General features: G+C 46.5%; 7 protein-coding genes across 7 annotated transcripts; 4 read left to right on the forward strand and 3 right to left on the reverse strand.

The window, feature by feature from the left end:
- Positions 1-17: 17 nt before the first annotated feature.
- Positions 18-1680, forward strand: EDB93DRAFT_1250862 (uncharacterized protein; the record flags this gene model as incomplete). Its single annotated transcript, XM_041453074.1, has 9 exons — positions 18-120; positions 182-375; positions 429-497; positions 550-636; positions 685-761; positions 814-928; positions 977-993; positions 1045-1315; positions 1366-1680. 9 exons carry the CDS (start codon positions 18-20, stop codon positions 1678-1680), a joined length of 1248 nt encoding a protein of 415 aa, XP_041307313.1.
- Positions 1681-1749: 69 nt separating this feature from the next.
- On the reverse strand, positions 1750-3240 carry EDB93DRAFT_1086053 (tubulin-tyrosine ligase family-domain-containing protein; the record flags this gene model as incomplete). Its single annotated transcript, XM_041445955.1, has 4 exons — positions 1750-2055; positions 2108-2470; positions 2523-2615; positions 2668-3240. 4 exons carry the CDS (start codon positions 3238-3240, stop codon positions 1750-1752), a joined length of 1335 nt encoding a protein of 444 aa, XP_041307314.1.
- Positions 3241-3340: 100 nt separating this feature from the next.
- On the forward strand, positions 3341-4651 carry EDB93DRAFT_467926 (uncharacterized protein). The gene is made up of 5 exons (XM_041456472.1): positions 3341-3673; positions 3727-3843; positions 3894-3992; positions 4042-4179; positions 4234-4651. The coding sequence occupies exons 1-5, from the start codon at positions 3416-3418 to the stop codon at positions 4507-4509; spliced, it is 888 nt and encodes a 295-aa protein (XP_041307315.1). The 5' UTR covers positions 3341-3415; the 3' UTR covers positions 4510-4651.
- Positions 4652-4935: 284 nt separating this feature from the next.
- Positions 4936-5633, reverse strand: EDB93DRAFT_1069408 (uncharacterized protein; the record flags this gene model as incomplete). The annotated part of the gene is made up of 3 exons (XM_041444948.1): positions 4936-5300; positions 5350-5480; positions 5530-5633. Coding segments are annotated over 3 exons (600 nt in total), but the record flags the coding sequence as incomplete, so codon positions are not given.
- Positions 5634-5887: 254 nt separating this feature from the next.
- EDB93DRAFT_1240841 (RNA polymerase I) lies at positions 5888-6557 on the forward strand (the record flags this gene model as incomplete). The annotated part of the gene is made up of 4 exons (XM_041451802.1): positions 5888-5972; positions 6039-6286; positions 6356-6390; positions 6449-6557. 4 exons carry the CDS (start codon positions 5888-5890, stop codon positions 6555-6557), a joined length of 477 nt encoding a protein of 158 aa, XP_041307317.1.
- Positions 6558-6790: 233 nt separating this feature from the next.
- EDB93DRAFT_1148816 (D-lactate dehydrogenase cytochrome oxidoreductase) lies at positions 6791-9593 on the forward strand. Its single transcript, XM_041449591.1, has 15 exons — positions 6791-7448; positions 7508-7568; positions 7626-7717; positions 7766-7786; positions 7846-7882; positions 7935-7984; positions 8041-8164; positions 8219-8338; positions 8389-8415; positions 8464-8669; positions 8723-8781; positions 8840-8937; positions 8989-9093; positions 9149-9279; positions 9338-9593. Exons 1-15 carry the CDS (start codon positions 6801-6803, stop codon positions 9374-9376), a joined length of 1818 nt encoding a protein of 605 aa, XP_041307318.1. The 5' UTR covers positions 6791-6800; the 3' UTR covers positions 9377-9593.
- Positions 9594-11413: 1820 nt separating this feature from the next.
- On the reverse strand, positions 11414-13263 carry EDB93DRAFT_1240843 (uncharacterized protein; the record flags this gene model as incomplete). The annotated part of the gene is made up of 7 exons (XM_041451803.1): positions 11414-11574; positions 11635-11721; positions 11775-12057; positions 12112-12437; positions 12491-12642; positions 12698-12797; positions 12846-13263. The coding sequence occupies 7 exons, from the start codon at positions 13261-13263 to the stop codon at positions 11414-11416; spliced, it is 1527 nt and encodes a 508-aa protein (XP_041307319.1).
- Between the last annotated feature and the right edge of the window lie 195 nt (positions 13264-13458).

Raw genomic sequence — 13458 nt, forward strand, 5'->3', positions numbered from 1 at the left:
TACTTGAGTACTTCAGTATGGATAATGTCATGGACCCAGAGCTCGCAGCTGAAATGGTAAAGCTTCTGGGGCAGGAACTTAAGGCCGTTCGCAACCAACTCCGTGAAGCTGAGCAGGCGAGTCATCCTCTGGAGCACTATCATTATGATATAACTCATACGCAAGACCTTTCAGAGAACAGGAACTCCTGCTAGCGATGTCAACTCAGCTGGTCCTCAATTGCAACGCGAAGACGCCCTACGGTTAGAGATAGCTACACTAAAGGTTGAGAACACTAGCCTTCGAGAAGAACTTTCACGTCTCCAGGATCAAACAACAAACGTTCCAGTCAAGATAGAGGGCGATCCCTGCAATCTTGTAGCGCAATACTCTGCGGTATTTAACTTGTTACTGGATGTGCGGTCTTCTTGTCTTATCGTGCTTAACAGTCGATGGACGCAATTCAGAAAGAATTAGCTGACGCAATTAGCGAGAAAAACGCGGCAACATTGGACAAGGTATTTCGGGACCAGACATATCATAGTACTTTTCAAACTTTGACCCAACTAGGAGAAGGCAGATGAACAACTTGCAGAGCTGACAAGTGTTCGTGAAAAATATCGGAAGCTTAAAGCGAGCAAACGAGAGTGCCAAGAGGTATTTGCAAATGCATGATATTGAATAATACCTGAAATGTCCTCGCAGGTCATCGATGAACTACGTGGCCAACTTGAACTCTGTTTAGAAGAACGAGAGCATTGGGCGGCAGAAGGAAAAGCACTGTAAGTAGATTATATTTTCCATGACGAACCCTCGTAGTGAAAAGACACGCAGTAAATCCGACCCACCTACATTCTTTCGGAACACAGAGTATCCGACTGCCGGTGACCAGCCGAATTCTAATGAGATTCCTGTATACTCTCCCATCTTCTCTATGGGTATTCCCAGGGTTCGCGATGGTCTTTGCTCTTAGGTTTTTACTGACGTTTCTCGACAGACAGCTCGAACTCATTGGTTGGTCTATTCACTTACAAGATCTGCGACATGCTAACTTACAAGTTACAGTCGCTGTGACGGCACCCTTCGTCTTGAGAGGGATGTTGTAATGTTCGCCCGCGCAGGAATCGCCCTAGGTCTTATTGTAAGACCAACGCATCAATATAATCCCCAAAAGAACAATGGCGCATGGTTCCGTGTTCGACCGGATATTGAACTTGGTCAAAAGAAAGACTTGTGTTATCACGACGGCCACGGCTGGAAGTATCTTGGAACCTATGAAAGAACAGGCGAATCGTTCCTTCTTTCAGCAGAGCACACCAAGAAGCTGAGCTCTCCAGTAGGTCGCTGTCGATTTGAAAAATCAATCATGACTAAAAGCGCTCAAAGAGGATGGAAGCGATGGCTAAGGACACCGTCTTATTCCGAGACCTTATTCCACCTTCGCAGATGCGAATGGTGGAGAAGATGTATTGGGATGGTGTTCTTCAAATCGAAATGTTTGGTATCCGGCGTGTCGCCTACGACCAAGAATTCGCTAAACAACTCTTCGAAAGGCGCAAGGATCTTCCAAAAAACGTGAAGGATAGCACTTTTACAAGTAACAAGCGGAAAAGAGGCTTTGAGACTGATGAAAGGCTTGATCTCAATAGAAAAAGGCCTTCAACATCCGGGATAAAGGAGGAGGAGAGCTCAGCGCCATGATCTATGCAACACAATGGATAGGCAAGTATACTTTAGGATGAAGTATATGCATAACATATTTCTAATGCTTCACCAACCTCCAGATCCTCGTACCTTTGTATCAAGACACATTCGCAAGTGCCGAGGCACTTTCATGCTTGATACGCATCCGACTTCCTGTCCGAAGAAAGGTAGTACTGCAACCTGCTCGATCGCAACAAACAAGTCTTCGAGAACTCTATGTAACCTTCGACCCGTTAATTCGATAGCGGGTTCTGAATTGATCTCTAGAAGTTTAACTTGAAAGACTCGTGAGTTGCCTGATGAACCAAGTCCAGTTGGGTCATGAGACACCAGAAAGTCGACTCCATACAATTCGAATGCATTTGGAAGCGGCTGATATCAAGACTTAACACCGAGGCAGAGGATCAACAGCAAATCACGTTACCTGGAAGTGTACAGGCATTTCCAAAGCGGCCTTGAACGTTTCCGCGAGAACGGAGCACATCTGAACCTTTATGTTCTCAATATCTTCAGATGTAAATAACGCTCCACGATTCGTATCATCTCCAGATAGGATATGACATCCTGAAAGTTCATCAAGTAAACGGACGCCTTCCTCACCTCGATCAATCTGCAGCGATGTGTTCGTAAGATGGGGTGTCAAGTCGATGTCTCCGAAAGCGGCATCGTCGACATCTCTCCTTTTCGTCGGACTGATATACGGAACGGCAGCAAACAGAGCAAGAACATGGTCATACATGAAGAGTTGCAATGCTCCTGATGCAACGAAGTACGCCCGTAGATGGAACTGGACGTCAGCGTCATAAAAAGCTGACGAAGAGAGGATAGAGCGGATTGACTTTGTGTCCTTGCAAATTTTCAGGTGGGCTTAACGCAGAGACAGAATGAGGCCTCTCGTTGGGGTCCAAGAGTATTGGACTAGGTATGTATTCCTGCGGTCGAATAACGTTCAGCATTACATCGCAAAAAAAAAGTCGACGTTACCTGAATGACAAAATGGCGAAGTTGTGATATTATTACAGAGGTATCATTGGTCTGATCTTCGTCCTCGGAATACTCTTCAAACTCTTCGAAGATCCGATATAGCGAGTCCTTGCTGTTGAACAACCTGATACCCATTCCTCGATCTGCCATGCCAGGCTTCAAAATCCACCATTGAGAGGAGTCATCGATTTCATTGCCAAGATCCCAAAGCTGGTCACTCCACATTTCATCCAGCTCATCCGCGTAAGAGATCTCGAGATCCCATGTCCTGGGCACCGTATCCTTGAGGATGGAGTCGAGATGTTTTGTCAAGTACGACTGAATGCATCGTGCTAAGTAGTGTTTACGAATGAGAGCCTTTCTGATGGTATAAGAAGACGACAAGACATTGTCGGGATTACGGTGTGTCAGGTCATGGTCGATAGCATCGTAAGTGGACCACTGAAGCAGCCTTGAGCATTCATGGATGCTAGGAAGTGATGTGATGATTGAGACAGGCAGATTTGACAAAGCTCTCTTGACGAGCGACTCGGTCAACGGCGCTGATGGCCAGGAGACAAAGGCAGTAGCCATATGATTGACAGAGTCAAGTTTTGAAGGAGATCTTTCCTCTATGATACGGCAAATTGATCATGTAATGATGTAACCGTCGGCTAACAAGACGACTTCAAGCTAAATTGAAACACGCATATACACATGCCAGCGCTTTCCTTGAAGCCAGCGAGCTTGCCTTCAACGCCCATCCGATATGGGAAATAGCTATATCTTCTCCCTCACTCCGACTTTTACTCAAGGCCTCGTGCTAGGTCAACTCTCAATCTTGATTCTCCTCACACTTGTCCTCAAATACCTATTTTTCATTCCTCCCGAAAGTGAGACGGAAACCGTCCCATTCCATCCTTTGTCAAAATCAAACCCTTCATGGCATCAAGATGAAGAGGACGACGACAAAGACAGTGCTCCAGAAAAGGAGTCAGCGCATTGGTTCAATATCCTTGCAAGGCAGGTTTGTTGTCTGAGCTTCTAGATGGGTTCCAACCCAGTCTGATGCAATATTAGGTTGTGGAGGTGTACAGAGCCAAGCTTCAGGACAACCTTACAGGATATGAGGGAATGGAGGTTGCCCGCAGGAAAATCGAGGACCATGCGAATAAGTTACGTCCGCGTGGATTTCTAGCAAGTATTCCGCCTGCATCGTCTTCGTCTATAACTCACAACTACATTAGGACCATATCACAGTACATTCCGTGGATCTAGGAATTTCTGCGCCCAAGTTGTCCAACGCACAGGTTGTGAACGACAACGATGGGGACTCGGCTCCGACGGTCAGTTTTCATGCCATCCTTACACAGATCCATTTCACCAGATAGACAGACAATCAAATTCGACATGTCATATACAGACACCATTTCTGTCTCACTGTCTACGTCCTATTTGTTTAACTACCCCATGTCTTCGTTTGCTCGGCTACCTGTTTCACTCACGATATCTCTATCTCTCTTCGAGTCAAAAGTGAGTAATTGCCAATTTGTTGCTCTTTGGAACACAAGGAGTCATGTTCTATAGGTCACCCTGGTTCCGCCATCTCCTGCATCAACAGCTCCCGTTTTGACCATATCGTTGCCACAAGACTTTACTCTCAACCTGAAGACAACGTCGCTCATGGGCAGTCGAGCGATGCTCAGGGACGTGCCAAAACTTCATGAGCTGATTGAATATCAGGTCAGGAAAGTGCTAGCTCTTCGAGGAACGTGGAAAGTCGCTCTTCCTGGTATGGGAAGCTTGGCTACCGCTCAGCATGAAATGGAAAAAGAACAGGCTGCTTCCGACGAGCAGAGTTGATGGCACAGAGGACATTTATCCATGCTACTCTACAACTGCGTAATCATTTCACTCGTTCGTGCGCGATATCTCGCCGTCAACTGTACTTATACCAACCACCCATTCACTAATAATCACCGATATCAACCCAAAGCTGTGGAAAGTTCAGTTGATCTCAAGGTTTTACCGCCAGTTGCTGCCACATTTGTCTGCAGGTCTTATAAACGAGAACGTCATGCAAGGTCAAGTATGAGGCCGGCAAGCTCGTCCAGTCTTGTCCAGTAGATATTGAGTGATCGTAAGACCGTTTGCGTGTTTGTATTCTCACTGATACAGCACCTTCGCAGGCTGTGTCGAAGTTTGTCCAGAGCAAATGCAGCAACTACCGTGAGAAGGATAACAAAGTCATGATGCATCCTAGCCAGTAGTTCTTTCTAATAAAGAATATCAAATCCCCAGTTCGTCTAACCACTGCTCTATTTTCATGAAAGCATCCTGACCTTCTAAGTCGACACGTTCAATCAAGTCGACCAACTCATTTTGACCCAGCCGGCTATACTTCCTTAGCTGATTCATTTCCGCTGGACGGGCCATAACTGCGACGGGGAACTTGAGTTCGTAGTCAAATTCTTCCAGCGGGCTGGGAAGAACGCTAGGGAACAATGACGCATTGGATAGCGGAGGGGAAATCATAAACAATCCCTGGGCTGGGTAGGAAGAGATATACGTCTGTGCGATGAGAGAAGCAATGCCTCGCGCGAATATTACGGGTGGAAATGGACTGCCGGAAAGGCCCAAGTTGACTTTGAGCTCTGAAGCCGACAAAATGTAGTATGCACTCCTCGGATAAATGAAACATACCTTCACTCAAGCGATCCATGAGATTCTGTGAGCTGGAGCATTTTTCGCTCTCACCAGGTGGTCCGAAATCGACTTCAATGCAAGTATGACCTTTCTCTGCGAGCATCGAAGCAAATGACTGGGGGATGAGGCTATCGTCGACAGTTTTCGTGCAATGTTCAATCTGAACAGAATGCTCACTTATTCTGTGTTCTCAAATCCCAATGTGACGCTGAACATAAAACCAAAGGCGTTGGCACCTCTCGCGGTGCATGCTTGGGTGGATTCCGGACAGTAAATGTCGATAAATGTCTGAATTGCAGCGCTATGCGAGTTGCTGACCGGGGAAAATGTAGGCCACTGCTACAGCGCTCGACGAACTTGAACATGCCAAGGACAGCCAAATGGCAGGGGTTGGCACGAATATCCCAAACGGTGCGGTTATAGGCAAGAAACGCTTCTTCACTTACGCGTGAATTTTGAACGCGTCACGACTCGATCATCCATCATCCATACTGGTCGGGTCCAAACACAAATTGATCTTTTCTACTAAGTGCCCATGGCCTCAACCTCATCCAGCATCGTTTTCGACGATATTTTTACGACCAATGCCATCGACAAGGATGGCAAAAAATTTGATCGAGGTCCGGGCTTGTTCATGCACATCTTTTTTTTTTTACTTGTGACTGACATGTGCTGTGTACGACCAGTATCTCGGTTATACGCTCGTTCAAAAAACTATGATATGGACTTGACGCTCGACTACAACATAGAGCTCTTCCCTTTAGTGAATGGGGACAGTTTTGCGATGGCCCTTGCTTCGTCGCTATCACGAGATGGCGGCGCACCCAATGCAGATGGCGAAGGTGGCGAAGACAAAGATAGAGATGTATGGAGACCAGATGGTAAAGGAAGGAGAGGTTTGGAAGAAGACTATGACTATGTCATGTATGGGAAGGTGCGACTCCGAGTCTGTCTTCCCGAGTCCATCATGCTTGAGTTTGACTTTACTCGTCCGTGCCCGCAGGTCTATAAGTTTGATACTGGATCTTCCGACATTGTGTAAGTTGCTTGCATGTTTGTTGTCGACCACCTCTCACTCATATTATTTACTCCGTAGCACGGCCTACGCGTCATTTGGCGGACTTTTGTTATCAATCACAGGCTCATATCGTCACTTGACCAATGTCGTTCTCGGCGATCCTGTGTACGTACTGCTCAGAAAATGATTGTCGCGGATGCTAGTATTGCAAAGCACTTTACTTCTGAAGCTACCATCGTGACGCTATTTAACGCGTCGCCGTTAGTCGAACCAATTGCACCGTGATATAGTTCGACGGCTGTAAGAAGGGGCAAACTGGTGTTACGTCATGACAGTTTCTTGGACAGACCTGATGATCCATCATGATGGGGTTGTTCTATATAAAACGCGTAGTTACGCGGTAGTCTGTATACATTTCACCCGGCACACCATGTTCTCTCTTACTACGAGGGGTTGTCGTCTTTCATTGCTTCCACGCTGCAACGCAAGCATCCGCAGCAGCAGAGTGGCAAGTAACTATTATTCATCGTCTTCCGGGCGTACCACGCAGGATGATGTTCATCGTATTGGAAAATTTGTGTTGGGTTCCTTGTTCGCGATGGGGACAAGTTATTATATCTTCCAGTACCGCGAACAAGGATTGATACCAGCGAGACTGGAAGCTGGTGCTGCTACCATCCATGCCACATCTACTAAGTTCGGCGAGCTCTCGTCCGTGCACCTCCAGAAAAGTGGCCCAGAAGAACTATTCAGTGCAAGTGGTGCAGGAGGCATAACCGACGTGTTCGGGAGCTCCTCATCCTCAACGCCTACCTACGGGTCTCCCGAAGACATTCGAAAAGCAATTGAGGAACTACGCGACGCCTTCCCTGATAAGAATTGCGTTCAGACCAGCCCAGATTCCCTTCGAGTGCATGGCTCCTCCGACCATTCGTATCACCCCAGTCTTCCTCACTCGGTTGTAGTCAGGGCACATAGTACAGACGACGTGGTAAAAGTCGTCAATATCTCTCGCAAGTACAGGGTTCCCATCATTGCGCTCGGCGGCGCCACGAGTATAGAGGGCCATTTCACCGGTGTGAGACTTGAACAGTCATCTTACGTTACTTTGGCGATGCTGACGTTCTCCATTGTTAGTTCCCTTCGGGTAGCATATGTCTTGACCTGTCTGCGATGAATAGCATTTTGGAAATAAATGGTATGACACGATATTTCTGCTGCGTTCCACCACCAATGCTCACGGGGCTGTCTGTAGAGGCTGATGGTGATCTGCGGTGTCAGCCTGGAGCAAAGTGGGAAGATATAAACAATACATTAAAAGACAGGGGTATCCCTCTATTCTTCCCTGTGCGTATGTTTCACCATGGCCTATGAATTCGCTTTGAATTTGAACAGCTTGATCCAGGTCCTGGAGCTGTAAGTCATTCTGCATCCCAAATTTTTCACGTTCAACTTGAAATCATGACTGGCTACAGACCATCGGCGGCATGATTGGTACAGGGTGTTCAGGGAGTTGGTACCTTCTTATGTTGTTATAGCGCAGCACATATTAACCCCGATACAGCCAATGCAGTCAGATATGGAACTGCTAAAGCAGAATGGTTCCTCAATGTCGTCAGTTCAATCCAAGTCTTCTGGAAAGTGTTTTTGATCACTCAAGTCGGTATCAGACGGTCGTCCTTCCATCTGGCAAAGTGATCAAGACCCGTCGGCGGGCGCGCAAGTCTTCCGCTGGCTTCGACACTACTAAACTTTTCATCGGTGCTGAAGGAACGCTTGGAATAGTCACGGAGGGTAAATCTAGTATTCAGTATCCGGGATGACATTATAATTCTAATACTGTTTCAGCTACGTTGCGATTGGCTCCTGTGGTACCCACTAAAGTTGCCATGGCACAGTTCCCTGACGTCGAGAAAGCAGTTAGCGCCGTTCAGCAGATCCTTAATACTCCACACGGTCCCCACATACGTCAGTGACAAGTTATATCTCGTTTCATTTGCTGAGATATTCATTTCCAGAATGCGTGGAGCTGTTAGACGACCACAGTGAGTAGACAAGTTTCATGTCTTTGACGTTACCTTGAGTGCTTTCAGTGATGGCAGCCATTAACACTGCTGGGGTGGTTGATGCTCCTTATCCGGTGCAGGATACTCTCTTCTTCAAGATTCAAGGGTCCCCTGAATCTATCCGTGACACCTCCGATGCCGTGCAAGAGATTGTACAACGTCATGGTAGCACTCGATTTGAGTTCGCGGCAACAGAGGAGGAGGCAGGTGAGATGTGGGAAAATCGAAAATATGTGCGTCAACCGCGATTGCTCTAGCGTGATATCGTGACATTGTTTAATCCTAGGCTTTCTTCTCGACACTAGCCACGCACCCTGGTTCAAAGGTTTGGACAACTGATGTATGGTTAGCCTTTTCCGTTCTTGATTTTTCAATGATCCGTATGACGTGGGTTACTTTACAGCGTACCGGTTTCCCGACTTCCGCAGCTAGTCTATGAAACCAAAGAGGATCTTGCTAAGGCTGGTTTGAAATCGACTATTGTTGGGCACGTTGGTGACGGTAAGAGCATCAAAAATATATTCTTTAATTGCGTATAAATGAGCTGTGCAGGTAACTTTCACGCGCTCATTTTATTCAAAGACGAAGAAGAACTGCGGAGCGTCGGTGAAGCGGTTCACAGATTGGTCCATCGCGCCATCCAAATGGATGGGACATGTAAGCGTGCCATGTACCTTAGTAGGCATGTTGTCTCTAAGCCTTTTCTCTTCAGGTACGGGCGAACACGGTGTAGGGGTAGGCAAAACAGAGTATCTTGTGGAAGAACTGGGCGAAGATACCGTGGAACTGATGAAAATTGTCAAAAGTGCGATCGATCCTCTGAACTTGTTTAATCCTGGAAAGGTGCGTGATTCAAACTCCGGTGACTCTTTGAAGCAGGATGGCGTTAATTGCGTTGCAGTTGTACCCAGAAAATAACAAGGACGAGACACATAAATGACTTGATCGCTAGCGACGTAATTCACAGACCCTCCGAGTCTGAGGACAGCTTACTTCTTAGATAACCTTCTTGAATTATACGTCCCATATTCACGATGGCTAGAACTTTCCTAGACCCGAGAAGCAGCATCTACCAGAGGGGGGTCGCACGTTGGCACTCTTCCCTCGCCCACCTTTGACAGTGATCACAAATTCTTTTGAGTCAGCCAGGTTTAGTCTGAAGATATCACGGACATCAAAACAGAAACTTTAGATCCAGCGAAGCAGCAGTCTTACCGGACCCAGCTTCCTTGTCCCCAACATATTACTTGACATATATTTTCTCGAGTCGCTGCGTAACTGATATCGGTATACTAACCTTCACGGTTTGCCAACATGGATCGTATCAAAATTAACATATCTTTTGACGGTAGACACCATTCACCTTTTTCGGGACGCTAGCCTGCTCTCCATTGTTTGACATCTAGCATGAAGCCAGGCGATGAAACCCAGACTTCAATTAAGATGCAGATCTACTGCTAGTAGCCAGGTGAGTTGACAGCAAGATTGACCTTGGTTAAGTGCTTATGATCATTGCAATTTACACCGAAGATGGACAGGTGAAGTTTCGCGACGCGTTCCCAGGCGGGCCAGCGGCTTTCTTCACGGATGTTTCCCAAGAAATGTTTGTTGTTACGTTGTTTGAAGATCCGTCCGGATCATTATTTTACCATGCGGTAAGGTTGTAATCATGTTTAGAAAGTCGTGTTCTCATGTTGCCTTTGAAGCGTTCGGTGTTTGTTGGATTTACAATTATTCGCAAGCAGGGTGTAATTTCGGAAGTATCTTTATCAGCGAGACTGGTCATAGGGTCACGGCGTCCCTTGTCTTCACACTTTACGAACTTTACTACTAATTTGTTAATTTTTGGTAAGTGCCCGAAGTTCATGCCTCATATTAATACAAACTGTGTCCAGGACTACTGGCATATCGCACCTGGACTATCGATCGCAATGTCTCTGCAATTCGCTCTACTAAGGGGCAAAATGCCTGTAGTGCGGATGCTTGTCGATGCCGCTCTTTTTTACTTTCGCCCGCTCGAACAATGGAAGTTTTATACATGGTAATTTCGATAACACCTGTCACTCAAAATTACAGAGTTTCGATCAACTAGCTCGTCATATGTTATTATATCGATTGCATTCTACATGGTCTTCATTCACCTCGCAGTCATTAAGAGCGCTCCTCGATTTCGCATGGGGGACCAAGTGAGGTGGCGCGAAGAATTTCCTTGTAGTTTCCTATGCAGCCTTTGCACACTGATGTATCCTTCTGACTAGCAACCCACAGATAGCAACATTCTTGCATATAAATCTCTTCTGTGTCGCTATCCTCTTGCTTATTTTAGACAGTAGGCACCCCGCTCTGAGGACGCGAGAGCATGACGCTCCATGATATATTATATACTATTGACTTTGTAGTGTGGTTTTGAAGATCTGATGCCCCATAATTTTGGTATTCAGTGTTAAGGCGCGAGGATATTACAATCTACTCGGTACTCAGGGCCTGATTAACAATTATATGATATACGTATAATGCACAATTACAACATTCGCCCGGGCAGGTGTGGAGATCATAGCCTGAACCCAGGTGGTATTATCCCATAGCTGTATATATCACATACCGCCCCATGGCCACTTGCCGGTAATCATATGAGTTATCGTGATGAAATTGGGTTTGTCAAGAGGGCCCGGGAACGAGACATATGCCTTGAATCCGGTCCGAGAGTTCACACTAGCTCCGAATTCACGATCCGTGTGATTGTCGTCCGTGCCGTACTCGCGTTTCCGAGGTTATTTGAATAAACCCCGATGAAAGTGTGCGAAAATTACAATGCGGAGCACATTGCTTGTAAAAATTCTTTCCGGCTTTAGGTACCCTAGTAAATGCATAAGGAGGTAGGCTTGTACTACTGATCATGTTCGTCGGGAAGCCCGTGAGAAGTGAGCGCTCAGCAATGAAACTTGAAATCACATGAACGCATAATATAAACTCAGCTCTATGGAATAACTTTGCCGGGGTTCATGATATTCAAGGGATCAAAGACCTGTTTGATCTTCCTCATCCAGTCAATGCTAACATCGCTCTTAGAGTAATGCAACGCATCCCTCTTCATTGATCCAATGCCATGCTCTGCGGACACGGAGCCCTTGCGGTCAGCTAAATCAAGGTGCTCGTTAACAGCCACACTCATGAATTTCTGGGAGAAGCGATACGCACCAACAATTTCATAAATGAAAGGCTCCAGAGCTGCCTCAAGCTCCGGGCGGTATCCATGCTTGGCGATGACATTGAGATGCAAGTTTCCTACGAAGAAATAAGTGGCCTGGCCTCAAGGTAAATTGAGGAGATGCTAATACCGTCACCAACGTGGCCGTATCCCATGACCTTGGAAATTGCGTGGTCTCCGTACATCCCTTTCGAAATCATGCGCTCCCGAACAGCATCAACGACATTTTGGAAGTCTGCAAGCGGGACAGAAACGTCATATTTATATGGTTTGCCTTCTTTCTGAACACACTCAGTCAAGCCTTCACGCAGAGCCCATATGGAGTTGAATTGAGTGGGTGACTGGGAAAGAACACCGGTGTTGATTAGCGGTTCATCAGCGGTCAGCAAGTTTTCCAGAAGATTGTTGAGTTTCTGGATCATGCAAAGAATTAGTTCACACACTAGCCACAAGGAAAATGACAGCACCTCTAAATCGTGATCCTGGTTCCCACCGCTGGTTTCCACGAGTACAAAACATTGCGAGTCGCCAACCTCATCTGCGCTGAGCAAAGGGCCAAGACCATGCTGCAAACCCATATCATAAGCAGTGCGGTCGATGTACTCGAAAGCGGACATAATTTCTCCAAGTTGGCGTTTCACAGTTTGGAAGAGTGGTAAAACATTGGCGAAGCGGGGTAATGCCAAAAATATGTTATTGGTGGCCTGGGGTGCAGGAGGCGTGAGGATGGAGACCCCGGTAACAATACCGAGCGTACCCTCTGCGCCAATGAAGAGTTGCTTAAGGTCATAGCCTATCGGAAGTTAGGCGGAGAGCTTAAATCCCGTGTAGAACTTTTAAAATTACCGGTGTTATCCTTTCGCAGGGTTGACAGCTGGTCCAAGATTGTACCATCTGGTAGAACTACTTCTAATCCGAGGACAGTGCCATGCAGAGAACCGTAACGTAGGAGTCGGAGACCACCTGCGTTTGTAGAAATATTACCACCGATTTGACAGCTTGAAAAGGGTCCGTTGAATTAATTTGCTAGATATGTAGTGCAGCTCTACACACCTTCCCTTTGCACCGAGATCTAGGGGCATGATGTGATTGTGAGGGGCAACATATTCACTTAGGGATTGGAGAATGCACCCGGCATCGGCGACAAGAATACCTGGAATGGAATATAGAGTTACGTTGTAATAAGTTACAGACTAAATACCAGAAACAGGGTCAAAAGACCGAACATTGTTCATCGCGCCCAAGCTGAGGACAATTTCTTTCCGTAAGGAGATACCACCACCGACTAGGCCAGTATTACCACCTTGGGGGACGATTCCAATTTTACGCTGAGCGCAATACTTGACAATTTCGCTGACTTGTTGTGTTGTGCGGGGTCGAAGTACAGAGTTGGCTTGACCATGGTATTTTCCCATCCAGTCGACGTTATAGGGCGCAATATCATCTGCGGGGGTGGATATTGATGGTAAAGTTGATAGTATAGATGTGGGTGAAAGGATTCTGGAAAAGTGTGCAAGATCCTCTTCGTTGACAGAGTTCAGGTGAGAAAGCGTAGGGACATTATGAGCCCATCTACGAGAGCGAAATGCTGGACGAATAGAATTGTGCAGACGAAGCATTGCGAAGATCACTGAAACAGATTGAAAGGATATGCTCTGCGACAACGAACGTTTTTAAGAATGAGCAATAGCAAACTGCCGCGAAGGACAACCGTCACGTCCAAAGCTGGTTCAAAGTAAAAATACATACATGGGTTCACACTGACGTGGCGTGGGATAATAAACTAAATTAGTACTAAGTCACGGGTAAAACAG

The sequence above is a fragment of the Suillus bovinus genome (assembly GCF_016758785.1).
Source record: "Suillus bovinus strain UH-Sbo-P2 chromosome Unknown EDB93scaffold_31, whole genome shotgun sequence".
NCBI classification, from domain to species: Eukaryota; Fungi; Basidiomycota; class Agaricomycetes; order Boletales; family Suillaceae; genus Suillus; species Suillus bovinus.